Here is a 16,504-nt window from a genome sequence, read left to right as displayed (position 1 = left end):
TCTGGGGAACTGCAGAAGTACCATGCTGGCCTTCAGTCCCTGGGGGCAGGTGTGACAAAGCCATCCTGCATTCCCACTCATAACATGTTACAAGTGTTTGTGTGGCTGCAGAACTGTTGCCAATCAGAATTCTGTGTGAAGCCTGTCTGTCTCTTTGCACTGAAGCAGAATTAAAATTTTAAAAGTACTTGCCTAAACTGTTTTAAAAACCTCTGAGCAAGTTGTGTAACTAACACACAACATGAATTCTGAATATTCACAATAACACAGATGTTCTTAAAACCTCCGGTGATGATTTCATGACTTCCAGATGTACCCCACTAGATTTCTTTTTTTTATTTGATTTGTAAAAAATCTTTATTGCCAAGTAAGCCAACTATTCCTTTTTCTGCACAGGGACACAGAAAACAATCTGCTCTCCTTACAACTCCTTTTAACATATTAAGAGACTTGCAAGACCTCTCTCCTTTGGGCAGCCAGTTCTAATTATTTCAATCTATACTTGCATCTCACATTTCAAAGTCACTACCTGTAGCTGTGCTCTAGAACTCTTAAACATATCTGTTTTCCTCAGACTGCAGAGCCTATGCCAGAGGTACTCCACTCAAGGACTCACCACTTCCAACTGACAAAGATCATCTTCTGTCTTGCATAAAGCTAATTCACAGATCTTTCTCATAACTACATTTTTAAACTCTCTTGTAAAAGAGCAATCCTATCACTGCCACACTGTAGTGCTGAATTCAATTCAGATATTCCCCATCATCTACTCATGCTCTTGATTTCTTTTTTTTCCTTAAACACTGGAAATAGCAATTTATGAATTTAATTATTTTCATTTTTTATCTACTTATTCTGATATTTTCTTTCAAAATAACTTCAGTCTGGCAAATCAGATACTTGCAGTTTCACAGAAGATTTTTTTTTTTTTTAATACTTACTGAAAATGAACACTTTCAGTGTTTTGCTCTCCTTTTTTTTCAAACCACAAACACAAAATATTGTGTTTGACTATGAAACTAAATATTCTGATCACTTTTCAGTTATATAGTTTTTCACTTCAGTTACTGTAGTGACAGGGTTCATCCTGGGGGAATGGGGTTGTCGCCAGCCTGGCTAGAAGGTGAAGTCAGAGAAAAAAGAGACAAAAGGAATCCTATAAGGGAGTACCAGCCAATGAGCAATCGTTGACACGCGTGTGCAGAGCGCGTGGACAGTGCATGCAGCCAATCACGTTACTGCATAGCACGTGCTTTAACCAATCATATTGTTGCAAGGCTTGTGGACAGGGCAGCTTTTGGTATAAAGCTAGCTCGGTCAGACAATAAAGTTGAACTCTGTGAACATCATATTGGTGTGTCAGGTTCCGTCTCTCGCATGGAAAGCAACAAGTTACCTTTCGTATAAAAAAATCCATTTTCAAATAAAAATATTTCAATCCTTCAAACACATTTGAAAACTTTTGAAACTTCAGCAAATTTACTATTAGTCAAAAAGGTTTACCCTAGGTTTCCTAGCTGGTTGTCATCCACAAAAGTCACAATTTCAATCTCCCTTCCATTATCCCACTTGTAATGATGAGCAACAGAATTGCTCTGAAGAAGAAAACAAAGAGGTTCTCTGGGATACAATAAAATATGCTTCTCCAGTCCAAGAGCAAGACTACCTGCCTCCTTGAAGACAAACTCAAAGTAAGTGGGCACCCAATTTATAGTGATTGGATTATTGACTCATGAAAATTGTCTTGGGAAGCCTGGAACAATGTTAGCAAAGTTAAGATCCAGAAAATTCCCTTCTTATATGACTACACGGCCTTTCTTCTTGTCAGAGAAGGGAATCAGCCTTTCTTTTAGTTTCTGCTAGATATTTATAAACAGACTATTTGTATTCTACAGTTAATGTAGAATTGCTATTACTTCTGAAAACCTATATCTGCTAAGGAAGTTCACAAATACTTTCTAATAAATACGTCTCAAGGATACGGTAAACATGAACAAATACAAAGAATGATTTATTTACTTTGAACCGTTAATCAGAATCTTTTACATTGTCTATGGAAACTAAAACCTTAGAAAGGTTTCTCTGTATGAATGAAAACTGCTTTGCCTAGATAGCTCTTCAAAGGATTCTTCAGTCTGCCCACATTCCAAATTGATGTTTAGTGTGGAAACCAACTATCCTAAACGCTCTCTATTTCACACACCACCAAGCTTTGTAAACACAGGGATCTGAATCACCAAAGTAGTGTACAAAAAATTTGTAGCTTAGCCACACTGTCTTGCTTCAGTTACCAGAGAGATGATACAAATATCTCTCATGAGTCACCCACCTGAGACGAGCCAAAAGGTTAATCTTGAAGTTTGCATAAGAATTAGATTACTAAATGGAGCTTTGCGGATTGACAGTTGCACAGAGCCAGACAAGCAAAACCAAACCAACTTATTTAGCTACAAATGCAGCCAAAAATTAAAAAATCCTTAATTTTTATGAGATTATAATCTGGTGGATAGGGTGTGGGGAGCAGGAAGGAAGGAAAAAAATGTTTAAAAAAAAAAAAAATCAACAAAGATGCTTGTTTGACATCTACACTGCTTGCATGCTTTGTATGTACCTTGTCTGAATTCGGCTTTCCTAGGAATTTCTGCAAGATAGCACCTTGGCAAAGGGAATGATGAAAACATTGGCCAAATGTATGGATCATTGCCCTAGAAATAGGACCAGAGAGAAATTAATTTAGGAGAAGAATTAATAGCATTTGCTCAATTAACACACAGGTAAAGTTCCCAGAATTACTGTCTATGCACCAAAATTATGCTTGATACTACAATTTGCAATCAGATATTCCACAACTCAAAAAAAAAAAAAAAGTTAAAAGATACAAAATCCAAAAAGTATTGAGCCAGAATTTTTCCTGGTACATACCACTGACAGTTTTGATTTTACAAATCTTTTTTTTTTCAAAAGGAAAATGCTTTTTTTCTTAAATAATTAAAAAAAAAATTAAAACCCTGCAGTTCCAATTTTGTGCATTGATCTAGCTGTCTTTGCTGTGATTACAGTAATTTGCATTTCACCTTTATGAGAGTGACAGCCAGTGAGAAGTGGAACATTTATAGGAGCTGCTGAACAAACACAGTGTTGTTAGAACATCGATGAAAGCTCCAGGTACTAGATACTGCAGATGAAAACCCAAGCATGGAAAGAAAATATCTAATAAAAGGAAGATATAACAAATGGAAAGCTAATAAAGAAAAGATAAAATATAAAAGTAAAAAAAATACAAATTTCATTTTTATAGTAGAAAAAGTAACATTAAAATGGAGCAATATAAACATTTCATTTGAAAGTGATAGGACCTAGGCATATCCCAACCCCCAGATAGAGGGAACAATAGATTTTTTCAGTGTATCACTCCTAAAAATTTTACCTCTTTATAAAGTTAAAGGTGAACTGCTACTTCTTAGTGTTAATTAATTTTCCACATGCTGAAATTTCAGCAAAAACGTTGAATTAATGGAGGTGGAAGTTACGGAAAGAGAAACTGTTAAAATTCAGATTCTAACCTCATCTAGTACTCTCGAAGGCAAAATTCTTTCCTGTGGTCCTCCAATTAGATTTATCCTTACAAGAACATGGTTCCTCTCCACTGATAGAGCATCAATGATAAAATCTCTGTAAAAACAAACAAATACCAAACCAAAAAACAAGTAGAAAACTCTGGAAGTTATTCATAACACACAGACAACATGCTGTCTGAAGTCACTGTGTAGTCCAAGGTACAAAACTTTTTAAAGGAATAAAAATCAGTTTTTATACACCAACTTTCTTAAAACTTTTTCCTTCAAAAGGAAATAGTAGGTTTCATCCTCAAATGGTATGTAATGACTATCTATATCTATTGAGATTTCACCCATACTGTTTGATTTGAACCCTGTACTGGTCGCATATGCTAAGAGAAAGGACAGAATGTCTGTGACTAAATGACTGTCCACTTCTGTCCCAAAACCACACTTTTCACTTTGAAAGGATGCATTGTGAAATTTTACTCAGAAGCCAGAAAAGGAAAGTCAGAGAAGTTGGAGAGACCACTAAGTTATAAACAAATTGAAAACAAAACAAAACCCCTACAAAGTACTGATAATGCCTTTAATTCCTAAGCATCAAAAAATAATCTAATTTTATATTGTATACATAACATAAAAATAATATAAACGGCATATTTGCATCCACAAATTTTGCACTCTTTTTTTAAGAGGTAATTTAAGATTAATACAAGTAAAAATGCTTTTTTATTTCTTACACTTTTGAGGTGGACATGGGAGAAAGAAGAAAACTTGTAACTTTTCAGAATTTAAGATTGATAACAAACCTGCATCAAAGTAAACTTATGCACATTAGAAGCCAACACGAGTGAGAGCATTTGTATGTTTAAAGCCAATAACGTATCCATGTATTTGTTCGCAGAAGAAAAGTTTGATAGTTAAAATAACATTTACATCAGTCACTTCTTACCCTGGTCCTTCTGAAGGTTCTGTGACATTTTCTTCCTGAGCAGTCAGTAAAACTTGTGACACCTTGTACTGAGTCTCCAAGAGTAAAAGGGTATTGAGCTCACAGCACAGCACATTTAACAACCTGCAGAAGGACACATCGAAATGATGGCACATCAGTCAGGAATCCAGTAATGTAGAATAAGACAAAGGCAAACATGTTTATGAGATCTCATAATAGAAAGAAAAAAACCAAAACACAACAAACAAGAAACTTGAAGTGTCTGAAAAACAGCCGGACAGAACTGGGTCAGGGACACTCTTTTACATCCTTTTCAGCCACTCAAGTGGCACAGCCTTGAGAACACAGGGAACGGTTTCCAACAGATTTTTCATGTGCACTGTAGAATCAGAGAAAATATTCACTGGTGGGCTCAGTCTGCTTTTGAGTTTATATCACAGAATAACAAAGGTGACACAGACTTAAAAAGACTTTCCATGTCAAATGTAAAGAAATTATACAATAACAGGTTCGTAAGGCAACTCCAAACCAGGTTGTCCAAAAATACACTTTTCCTTTAGAAAACAGGTTTTTAAGCACTTATATATAATCAAATTTAACACGGTTCAAAAGCAATAAAATATTTAACATGTAAGAAAAACAGCAAATGTCCTTTATTTTTTTTTTTTAATTTCAGAGAAACACAAAACAATGGTAAATGAAGTTAATAAACAAAACAGCACATGACGGCACATTACATACCATTTTCTTTTATAACTTCAGGGCAAATTAAGAGTGAAAGTAATCCAGTGTATTTCATTTAAATCTGATGTAGGGCAATCCAAGTCATATTACTTTTTTTTCTTTCTCTTTTTTTAAAATTTTTTTAGCACAGCAACAGAATATCACTGTAGGTTTCCTGATCATGAAAAATAATATGACTAAATGTTCTTGTTGCTATTTTTATTCTCTGTTTTATTATAGTCATAAGCCACAATATAAATTAAGTCTGATCAGCATTTTATTTTGTATTCACATAAGATTTGATGCAAATGAGAGAATATATATTGTTTGAAATTTGTAGTCTGTTAGTCACTGCTGATTTTCTTCCATGTAATTCTCAATATGTTTCTACTGACAACAGCAAAAATTTGCAAGCCATCCTCTTGATAATTTAACACCTCCAAATTTACACAACTGTGGCCAAGGATTAAACAGTCTAAATGATAACATTTTTTCTTTTTTTGTTTGTTGCTTTTTTAATATAACTTGATCTGCTCAGTTTCAGACCTCTTCAACTTTTATTTATTTTACATTAACTATTTCCTGACATCGATTTATTCTCAGTACTTTCCTAAATCACAGAAGAAGAAATGACAGTTCAACTATGATTTTTTTTAATTATTATATAGAAAAAAAAATCCACAACAAGAGCACTGAAACCATTATGAAGATGAACCATTTCTTCTGTTAAGTATGATGACTAAATGGCAAAAGAACCTTTTTCCAGCAGTCAAAAACCACTTTGGAGAAGACTGATGGCTAAGAATGCACATAATATCTCATCTGGTACACAAGGCAGAGCAAAAAAAGACAAACCACAAGCAAATAAAATTAGGTAGAAATGATAGTGGTAGGATAAATGACAAAACATACAAGATCTAACATGTGTAGCCTCTGCTGAGGCAATCAAATGAAATTTTCATCTACATGAAAAAATCCATTTAAAAATGCTATCACTGAAGTATGGATATTTGATTAAAAGTAATATTCCATTGCTTTACTTTCCAAAGTCATAAATTTACAGACTAGAGTGTGAAAATAAAAAAAGCCACATTTTATAGCGTGTATATATGTGAGTGTGCTTGAATATGGCTGCGGAGTTTTTCTTCTTTGTTCGTATTTAACTGTGTTTGGAACAGAAGAACTGGATCAGATCACTCAGCTCAATACCCTCTCTATAAAGAGGGCACGCTTCTGAAAAGGTATGAAACCTTGACAGATATAATACAATGAAATCAAAGCATATCTTTTTGAGATACATTTAAAAATTCTGGTTTTAAAGCAGAAGATAGAATTTCTAACCTAAATGTTGCTGAAAATTGGAAGATATGCTTTGATATGAGGTCTGGTACCCAAAAAGCAATAATCCCAGGCAACAGCAGAAGCTGGGGACTGAGCAGTTAGAAAGCAGTTTTGCAGACAAGGACCCCTTGGCGGACAACAGGTTGAAAAGGTGACAGCAACATGCCCTTGAAAGCCAACAGCATCCTGGGCTGTGTGAGGAAGAGCGGTGCCAGAATGTCATGCAAGGGAGGTGAACCCCTCTAGCACTACTGGTGAGGTCATACTTGGAGTGTTGAGTTCAGTTCTGGGCTCTCCAGTAATGACATAGATGCACTGGAGCAGGTTCAGCAAAAGGCCACAAAGATGATTAAGGGCCTTGGGCCATTTGACATAAGGAAAGAAGCTGCGAGAGCTGGGACTGCTCTGCCTGGAGAAAGCTCAAAGGAGATCCTATCAATGTGTAGAAATACTGACAAGAGGGTTTGAAGATTGAACCAGACTCTTCTCAGTGGTACCCAGTGAAAGTACAAGAGGCAATGGGCATGAATTGAAACAGGATATTCTAGTTCAAGATACTGGTGGTGAAACAGTGGAACAGGTTGCCCAGAGATGTTGCAGAACCACCAGCCTTGAGGACATTATAAACTAGATTGGACATAGAGTAATGGTCTCTAGTTGAGTGCACTTTGAGCAGAGCAGTTGCACTACACAATCTTGAATCCCCCTTTCAATTCCAACCCTATAATTCTGTGAAAACTTGTAATAAGATATACCATGTTCCCATGAACAAACTGCAATATAGATAAAATAAGTCATCTGAAGGCAATCTTTTACAGAACAGTAATTTTAAAGAAATTCAGAAAAATCAAAATACATATCATAGTTGTGAAAATATGGCAGCAATAAGTAATTTTGTTTCTGAATTCTGCATTTCCTGTACTATGTCATGCCTGTCTTTCTTGGAGGGTGTTCCCTGGATTCTCCCCATTCAACTATAATTTCACAACTAACACTTCACTGTAAATAATTCTAGTCTGAAAGAAGGCATGCTAACTAGTATTTGAGTATCTGTGTAAACTGACCGACTCACTGGTTTGGTAAGTGGAATCATAATGACTTATTTAATTACAGCAAAATGCAGGGTCCTTCATGGGATATAAAACAGCTGCAAAATAATTCTAGCTGCTAGAAAAGCCCTGTTAATTTTACATTGCCTCTCTAAATTTTTTCACTTGAAAATAATATAATTAAACCACCTATGAATTTCTCCGAGTTGCTAAAAACACCCATTATGAGGATAGCTTGTTATCATATTTCTCAGTATTTTTTCTATGAGTTCCTTTTAAAAACACAAAATAATATGATGCTCCCTGTTGCTAAGCAGTGCTTGCATTGATAGCCAAAACACAGGTACATTATCAATACTATTCTAGTCATAAATCCAAAACATAACACCATGTGAGCTGCTATGAAAAAAATTAACTCAATCCCAGGCAGTACATCATCCTAGCAAAAGAAGATGCAATGTCACGCAATAAGCAAAAGTCTAGCCACCCTAGGGAAAAAAGAAACTGGCACATCCAAAATAAAATAACCTGCAATCTCAGAAACAGATGGGTTGAGGCAGCATGCAACAGCTAACCAAACCTGAAATGCTTGCATCTATGCTGTCCATAAGGTGTTCCAGTGATGTGACCTCGAAATGGTGGACTAAGCTGGTCTTTAGTACCAGGTTTTCTTCTGGCTTGCAGTTACTTCCCTCTATAGATACAGGCATGGATGATTCAGACCAGTGCACAATATGGAACATGACACTTGTAGAGAGCTCAGGTATGGGACAAAGTAAGGTCTTTCCTTCTCTCCCAGGATTCAATATTAAAAACATAAGTGGGGAAAAAAAAAAAAAAAAAACCACCAAAAAAACCCCCACACACAAAAACCAAAACAAAACCAAAAACAAAACAGCAACAACAACAACAACAAAACACACACACACACACAAAAAAAAAAATCACCAACCAAAAAACAAGGACTGGAACCTTTTTGCAGCAGCAGGACCTCCTTCTTTCTAAATGAATATGTATACTAACAGCGAAACCCAAAGCAAAATTTTCATTAAATAATTCCAGTGTTGTCAGGATGAGGTACAGCCTCAAAATAGTTAACATTGGAGCCTTATATTACCAATTTGATTTATTCTTTATTATGCTTTGAGTAACAGCCTGAGCTCCAATGAAATCACCGATCCAAACAGCAAGTGGCAATTACTATCAAGCATGCCACACAAAGCAGATGAAGGCGAATGGCTAGCAGAAAAAAAAACCCACAAGAAACCAAAAGCCACCTAGTCAGCATTAGAACACAGGGCACTTGGAAGCTTCACCCACACAAAGCCTTGCACGCGGCCCTTGCAGACAGAACAAAGGGCATTAGTAATGAGCAGAGAGAACACACCTCTGCATGGGGTCTCTCTAAAGAACCAAAGCTTTTGATTGTCCCACTGAAGGCAATGCTCATAGCGGTTTTGAAAAACATGAGATCTTCTGGATATAGACTATTTATTGATACCCTGCGTTACACCTCTGGTGCCTGGGGAACTCAAAGCTACTACCTCAGGGTACTCATGTTTCTCCCAGTAAGAAAACTTGGAGACCAATTTATTCCTTACGATCTTTTCCACATGAAAAGATTTTTTAAAAAAGCACCTAGTGCGCTTCACCCAATGTACTTACAAATCACACGTAACATGATTGCTAATGGTAAAAGTTTCTCGAGCTAAACAAAAATGCTTTTCATGAGCATCACTTGCCAGCCTAGAGGACTCAGAAGTGAAGCTGATTTTAAATTGCAGGAAACTAAGCATTTTAATTCCTCTTAGTGAAAAGAAAAAAAGTGTGACAGAATCATATCACAGAATCTGCTGTTACTACTTCATTAGTTATAAATTGTTTTAAATTAATAAATCTAACAAAATTCTATTAACATATAAACTAACAAAAAACTGAATTAATTAATGTATAACTACATTACATGGAAGCCTGACAACATAATGCCGTTGCATATCCCCATCACTACGAATGCAGACTCCGTCCTCTTTTACCTTTGGATTATTAAACAAGGGTCAAAGTTTTACAGCACACGGGCACTTCCCAGTGATCGGTATTGCAGAAGTCTTTTCCCTCACACACATCCCGGAGGGAAAACATTCCTTTCTGAAGAACCGTATATTACTTACCAACCATAAAACACATTTAAAATAATAGAAAATGGGTCTTTAATTAATTATTAACTCAGTCAATTCTCCTTATTTAGTTGAGAAGTGTTTGGTAGAAAATAACTGAAAGACTACATAGTCTTTTATGCTTTCATCATAAGAAGTCAAATCTGGTAGATTTGGAGGAAGAAATAAATACTGTCAGGATCAATTCCTCCCCTCTCTCACCATCCTCCTCCCTCCTCTCGAGAGGAGGAACTCTGCGAATACGGCTTTCTTCCATTCACAAAGACATAAGGATGTGATGAGAAGGGCTTCTTCAGTACATCCAGCCAATAGGACCATAAATGTTGTTGCACAATGTACCAGGCAGTCATTCAAATGCTAGTGATCAAAAAGATTCATCAGTGGCATTATACAGTGGTGTTTATGGGCCATAACAGTGTCTTTAAAACAAAGATAGGAAAAGCAAGAAATACAGCCTTGTTGCCAGCTCTACACAGTAGATGGAAAAGAGAACATGCAACTTCATAGAAGAGACACTTTTTTTAGAGAGGAAACTGATTTAAAAAAAAAAGAAAAAAAAAGTTTAAAATTAAAAAAAAATCTTGCTTCAATTTAGAATGAAGGAGATTTTAAACAATTATATATTAACATTTTCAAAAAGTTTCTGCTACTCATAATGCTTTTTAATAAAGGGAAAATAAGATAAATCTAAATATCATGTTGACCTAAGGAAAAAGGATGATCATGATTCTTAATTTCTACCTTTAGAAAACAAGAGAATTAAAGCACCTTCCATTGTGTTGCAATCATTAAAATCAAACATTCTCTTAATTAACAATACACGTAATGTAAGTACAATTAAGGGAACAAACTATTTCATATGCTGAAGCTACCTCATTATTAAAATGCAATTATATATAAGAGGGCATGTTTACAATGCAGATAAAAACATAATGGATAAGAATGCATAGGTGCTTATTATCTGTATTTCCTAAACCCACAAAGCTGTTTCTTGCCTTCAGTTTCTTCATCTCACAACTCCTGCAGGATTCAATTTATTCACCTGGATTTCACCAGAGTGCAGTAGACGAAATTTTGACTAATACTGCTTTGAGGTAAATTTCAAGTCACTGATTGATTTTGATGTCAATATTGTATAAGCCATTTAAATTCTTTCCTAAATCTTTCTCTTACTAGTTTGTAGGCCAACAGAAATACATACAGTGCATTTTTATCATCTTCTGCACCCTTCAGTAAGTAAGAAAATGAGTATTATAAGAAAAAAACCAAATTCACCATGATATTTTATATGACAAAATAATGTGACTTAACAATGTCAAAATATTTACTATTCCAATCTGAAAATAGCGAGCCAACATTCTTTTATTAGCTGTCGCAGGCTCTGCAATCCTGAGGCTGATACTGATGAACATATAACTTAGACTAGTATTTACATTTTTCTATAATTCCACAGAGGCATAAATGCATTTAGAAGATTCACACAGAGCACTACCATAAATACTCCTTCAACCTTACCTTACACAGGCCTAAAATATAGTTCAAATTATGATTCTACAAAATAGGTTATCTTCAGATATCTCTAATGTTAAGCAAGTACATCATGTCTTTAAAGTTAAACAGTCTTAACTTCCGTATTTGAAGGAATAGTATTTTACTCATAGAATTTACAGGTATTTTCCTGAAGAAAACCGAACTTTGGAACAGAGTGCTGTCCTTGTTGCTGGACACCCACTAGGCATGAGGTGTTTCAGTGAACAAGTGTGGGGCTGACAAAGGTTCTTCTGATTCAGAAGGTACATACGAAAGACCTTTTGATTTCACTATATTTAAGAGTTTTGTTGACTTATGGCCAGAATAAGCCAACAGAGGGAAAAATGGAAGAAAAAAAAATTTGATAGTGGCTCATGTATAGGGAGGGAATGAGGAAGGGAGGGAGGTTTTTTCCCGCTTTAAAGTATTCAGATACCTATTACTGCCATATTGTCATATATGCACAAAAAACAAACAAACAAAACCCCCACATTTTTCCAGGAACAGTATATGTTATAAAATGTTATAAAAGTCTTTATTTGGTTAAACGAGCGGAATTTTTGCAAAGCTGCCTGTAGACCAACTCTGATCCCCTCCTACTAGCCACAGTCTATGCCCACTCCCAGTACCCCTGTTTCTCCTTCTGTTTTTCACATAAGCCACCTCTGAGTTTCTTTGAATTTATTTTGGAGTTTTGATACTGTTTAGCTATGAGGAGTCGGTTATTAAGGTAAAAATTTGGTATTTTGCCACACTTTAATCCAGCTAACAAAACAGTGTCACAGACATTCAAAGAAAACTCAGCTTCTGAATAGACAGAATAGCAATATGTAAATGCCTGAATAATGCTTTAGGCAGAGGCTTTGAAAATATATAGAATATGCATATATTTTCTTGGCAGGCTGTAAAAACTCACAACTCATGGATGTATTCACTGTACTGAAATATTAGAGAAGTTGCCTTGATGCCATATAATTCATCAGTCTGAAAGAAGACGTATGTAACTGCTGTTTACTTAGTTCCTTTGTTATTAATAATATAAGTTACAGAGATTCAAAGAGCTTGGCCTTGAAAGGGAGAAGGTTAGCATCTCCAACGTCACACCTTTATGAAAAGTGATCTTTTCACATTCAAAAACTTATAAAATCAATAAGTACACCTATATGAGAGAAATAAAGCTAACAAATATATTAAGAAAATTCGCTGTATTTAATATGTTAAAAATTTATGACTGATTACTGCTGTGAATTCCCTTTTTATAGGATTTGTGCTCTAGCAGCAATTTAAATTCAGCATTTTCTAAAACAGAAAGACTACTCAGAATTTTTGCCTCAGTTCCTGTGCATCCAGATTTTCAGGCTGTACAGAAGAGCAGCTGATCCAGACTTCAGTGTTCTTTTATCAATCAATATTGGGTGATTGAGAGACTTTTTGCTTCTGAATAAGTATAAATCTGCTTTGGAGTTGAAAGTTGAACTGACAGTTTGAAAATCTTTCTATACACGAGTTTGAAACTGTTTATTTACTTTCACTTCCCTATTCTTATCTCCAATTTCTTGCCTGAAATTTATTAGTAATAATAACAATAATTTTTTTTATTTTTTTATTTTTTTTTTTAATGAGCTGCAAAGGACCTTCAAGTGAATAAATCTCATTCTAGAAGTACACAATAGCTGCAATTAAAGGCATACCAGATCAGCGTCTGTGAAACTACTGAAGAAGAATCCTAGGCCAAGATAGTGAATTAAAAAAAAAACAAACAAACAGATTCACACTAGGCTATAGCTCACTGTGGAACTGAGTATTTTACCTTGATCACACAGGCCCTAGTCAGTATGAATGCACTCTAGGGAGCATTCTTTATAGACTGAGAGATATTGGCTATGCAAAACCATAACTAGCTTCCCTATGTTTTCCCTTTGATTTCTACTGCATGCACACTGCTTTGCAGAGCAGGCAAGCTTGAAAAGGAAAGCTGACAGCTGAGCCTCCACAGGACTGTCCTTGAAAATAGTAGTTCAGAATTCATACTTATTCAAAATGAAAACAATAATTCACCAGAAAATGCAATGTTAACCTTAAAAACAAATAGATAAACCTGTGCTTTCTGGATTAAACAGACTGTAGAAATACCTATATATTTTAAGTTTCCTATATAGTTACACAGCTAGGAACCAAAATAATTTTAAGTCACTGAAGCACAGTATGCACATGAAGAAAAATGTAGTTCTAAATTGCAGAAGTTGCTTAACATTCAAGTAAGCAAATTTGTAACTCCTTTGAATTATAAAGGTGCGTTACAGGACCTCAGAGTATAACCTATAAGTTAAACAGACCTGAAGTTCAGCTCTGGGTGAGCCACTCATACAATGATACCTGACCAAATAACAAAATATATTGCTGTGTAAATCCATGAATGATTGATTAAAGAACATCAGTTTGGCTGTACTACTGGAATTATGTTTAGCAGAAAGAAATGTTTCTAGACAAATGTTTCACTAAAATCATCCAGTCACACAACTGTTCATTTTTTCAGTGTTGCAGTTATCATAAATATTTACATATTTAATTTCTACATAGTAGCAAAGAGAAAAGTAGAACTTTTGCTCTTTCTAATTAATTTTATACATTTTCAGATCTGTTAAGCATCTGACAGTTTTTGACCTAACTGCTGCTGAATTTTGTATTCTGGATGGAATTTCATTAAGGTGATAATTAGACAAACACATTTGAAAAAAAAAATAAGTACAGGGAGACTATATACATATATAACTGATATAAACATGGTAAAAAAAATACTTTGTTTCTTTTAGTATTTTGGTACAATTTTTCTTTTATGCACTACAATGGATCTACAACATGCTCTTTTCAACCAACTAGGCAAAATAACAACATGGAATTTCTATCACTGCTCATTGCATTACAATATATCCATTTACAGGTAATAAGATTAGGTTCATTGCTATTCTCATTTTGTAGGCCATTTTTCATTTAATCTTCTTATGTTAAAAAAAAGAGGAATTTCACCTTCATGCATAATAAAAACCAAATAACGTTATCTTATCAGAAGCAACACATCCAAGCATGTTATATCCTATTTAGTTAATGTGACCAGAGAATATAAAATGAGCATCTTACCTCAGACCAAAGATATGTGATTGTTCATAATTGAATAAGGAATGAATTTTAGCTTCTGAATTCAAAATTATAAGCCTGTCAATGATATCCTGCCAAAGGAAGACAAGTGTAAAAATCTCATGTATGGTTTTATATTTTTTGCACATAACAGTTTCATAAGGATGTTTACTGTAAAATGAAACCTTAATTACTAAAACACACATTGAAATTTCTGTAAGAAGGGGTGCTTTCCACCATAAAAGCTTGTAGCAAGAACAAACCATACAGAAGGTTAGGGAAGAAAAATAGTTAAAAAAAAATAAACCACTAAACATACAAAAAATTCTAGCATATCAAGTACCCTAGTTCTTGTTTAGTTTGAAACCACAACAAAAGTGTTCAACAGTTTTTTGTGTGTTTGAAAGGTGTATACATCTATTTTGATTAAAAGAACAGCAAACCCTTCCATATAATACCCTTTCTAACACTGGTTACTACCACATGCTTCAAAACATGCCATTTATTTTCAGTGTAACCAGGCTTGGCTTGGGTGTCGAGGCTTACGTCTTTCATCCTACCGCATCTCATGTTACAGACCATGACCTGTGGCTGCTTTCTACTTCTACCACAAATCCAACCTAATTATCTTCCCCTCTAGTTCACTGCACATCCAAATCACTTCTGAAGAAACAGTTTCATTAAAAGACTAAGAAATGTGTAAAAACATTCACTGATGTTATTGTCTCAGAGACAGATTGCTGTGCTATGGTCAGAAGAAACAAACTACAAAGTCCTTACAGGCTTTATTTAATCTGGATTAAACTTTTATTTTCTCTATGTTTAAGAAGTATAGTCTCAGAGACAGCAGAATGAGTTATTATTGAACTGGTTAGAACAATGGGTCATTTCAATATGATATTAGAGAATAGTTAGGATCCATACTTTCATGAAATCAACCAAAGCACTGGTTTTTAACAGAGAAAAGACCACACGTAAAACTCCCAGCAGGAGGAAAAAACAAACAAACAAACAAACTAGAACTTGTCAAAGTAAACAGCCTTCATAAAATTCATTCTTATCTAAAACACAGTGAAACCATACTTTCCCTATTAGAGCTTTTTGGGCAGTAGGGGAGAGTGCTATGAAGAATGTGCTTTTTCCACATAGTATGTTTACAATAAAACTCACAATAAAACAGTTCATCTCTGACGTCTTGGCTGACCATAAAATTGGTAATGCAAGCAACTGATTTGTTTGGGGTTTAAGGCTATCTAGATATTTGCACATATAAAGAGTTAAATGCCAAGGGACATTTCTCTAGCAATAACCTCCTCCTCTCATCCTTACATCAAAGCTTGGAGCCTGCAAAAGAGGAGAAAGCACAGGCACAGAGAGAGGACTACCGAGAAAGCAGACCAAGCTCTGACTTGGAATATTAGGATGGAAGATAATGAACAAGGTCCAATGCAAGGTCCGATCAGATAAACATGCAGGTAAATCTGCACTGCTTAACGACAGAGCATAGCTTAAATACTGCAGGTAGGATGTCATCTACTTTTAATTTCACCTGCTTAAACATGTCTTTCAAAGCTACAGATCTTTAGCTTTCTGCAATCACTGCCCAAAGACATGTTTATAACAAATCTACATGTCTGTGTAAACCCAGAAGGTTTTCTGAGTACTTAGACTCAGCTATTACATGTTAAATTAACACTAGATGAACTGTTTCCCTTCTGCTAACTATCTTGGATGTCTAGCTTAGGCTTATAAAACCTACTGTTGCACAGTAAAGTGAGAAAAACCCCATCCAAAATATCTGCAACTGTCTTGTGAACTTTGAACACTTATCAGTCTTGCTGTTTCTGGACACCTAAAGAATTCCATCAAAACACTGAAATGCCTCAAAAGCCAAAACAACATAGTCACAAAAATCATTACTTAACATCTACCCCAATCTGAAAGCTCTCAAATATGTATTCCTTTCAACATCCATCTATCTCCTCTGCTCCCAGTGCCTCAGAAAACTTGATGACAGAAAAGAACTATCCATTGGTGGAC

General features: G+C 35.1%; 1 protein-coding gene across 1 annotated transcript in view; it reads right to left on the bottom strand.

Moving 5' to 3' along the window:
- Positions 1-16,504, bottom strand: part of TBC1D32 (TBC1 domain family member 32) — a 78,958-nt gene that overhangs the window by 30,849 nt on the left and 31,605 nt on the right. The window contains exons 23-26 of the mRNA XM_082047442.1: positions 14,468-14,556; positions 4,513-4,635; positions 3,564-3,672; positions 2,612-2,705 (exon numbers count right to left, since the gene is read on the bottom strand). Coding sequence (XP_081903568.1) covers positions 2,612-2,705; positions 3,564-3,672; positions 4,513-4,635; positions 14,468-14,556 — 415 coding nt within the window. The remainder of the gene's footprint in view (positions 1-2,611; positions 2,706-3,563; positions 3,673-4,512; positions 4,636-14,467; positions 14,557-16,504) is intronic.

The sequence above is a fragment of the Streptopelia decaocto genome (genome assembly GCF_964273445.1).
Source record: "Streptopelia decaocto genome assembly, chromosome: 3".
NCBI lineage: Eukaryota > Metazoa > Chordata > Aves > Columbiformes > Columbidae > Streptopelia > Streptopelia decaocto.
This window is presented reverse-complemented; position numbering and strand designations above follow the sequence as displayed.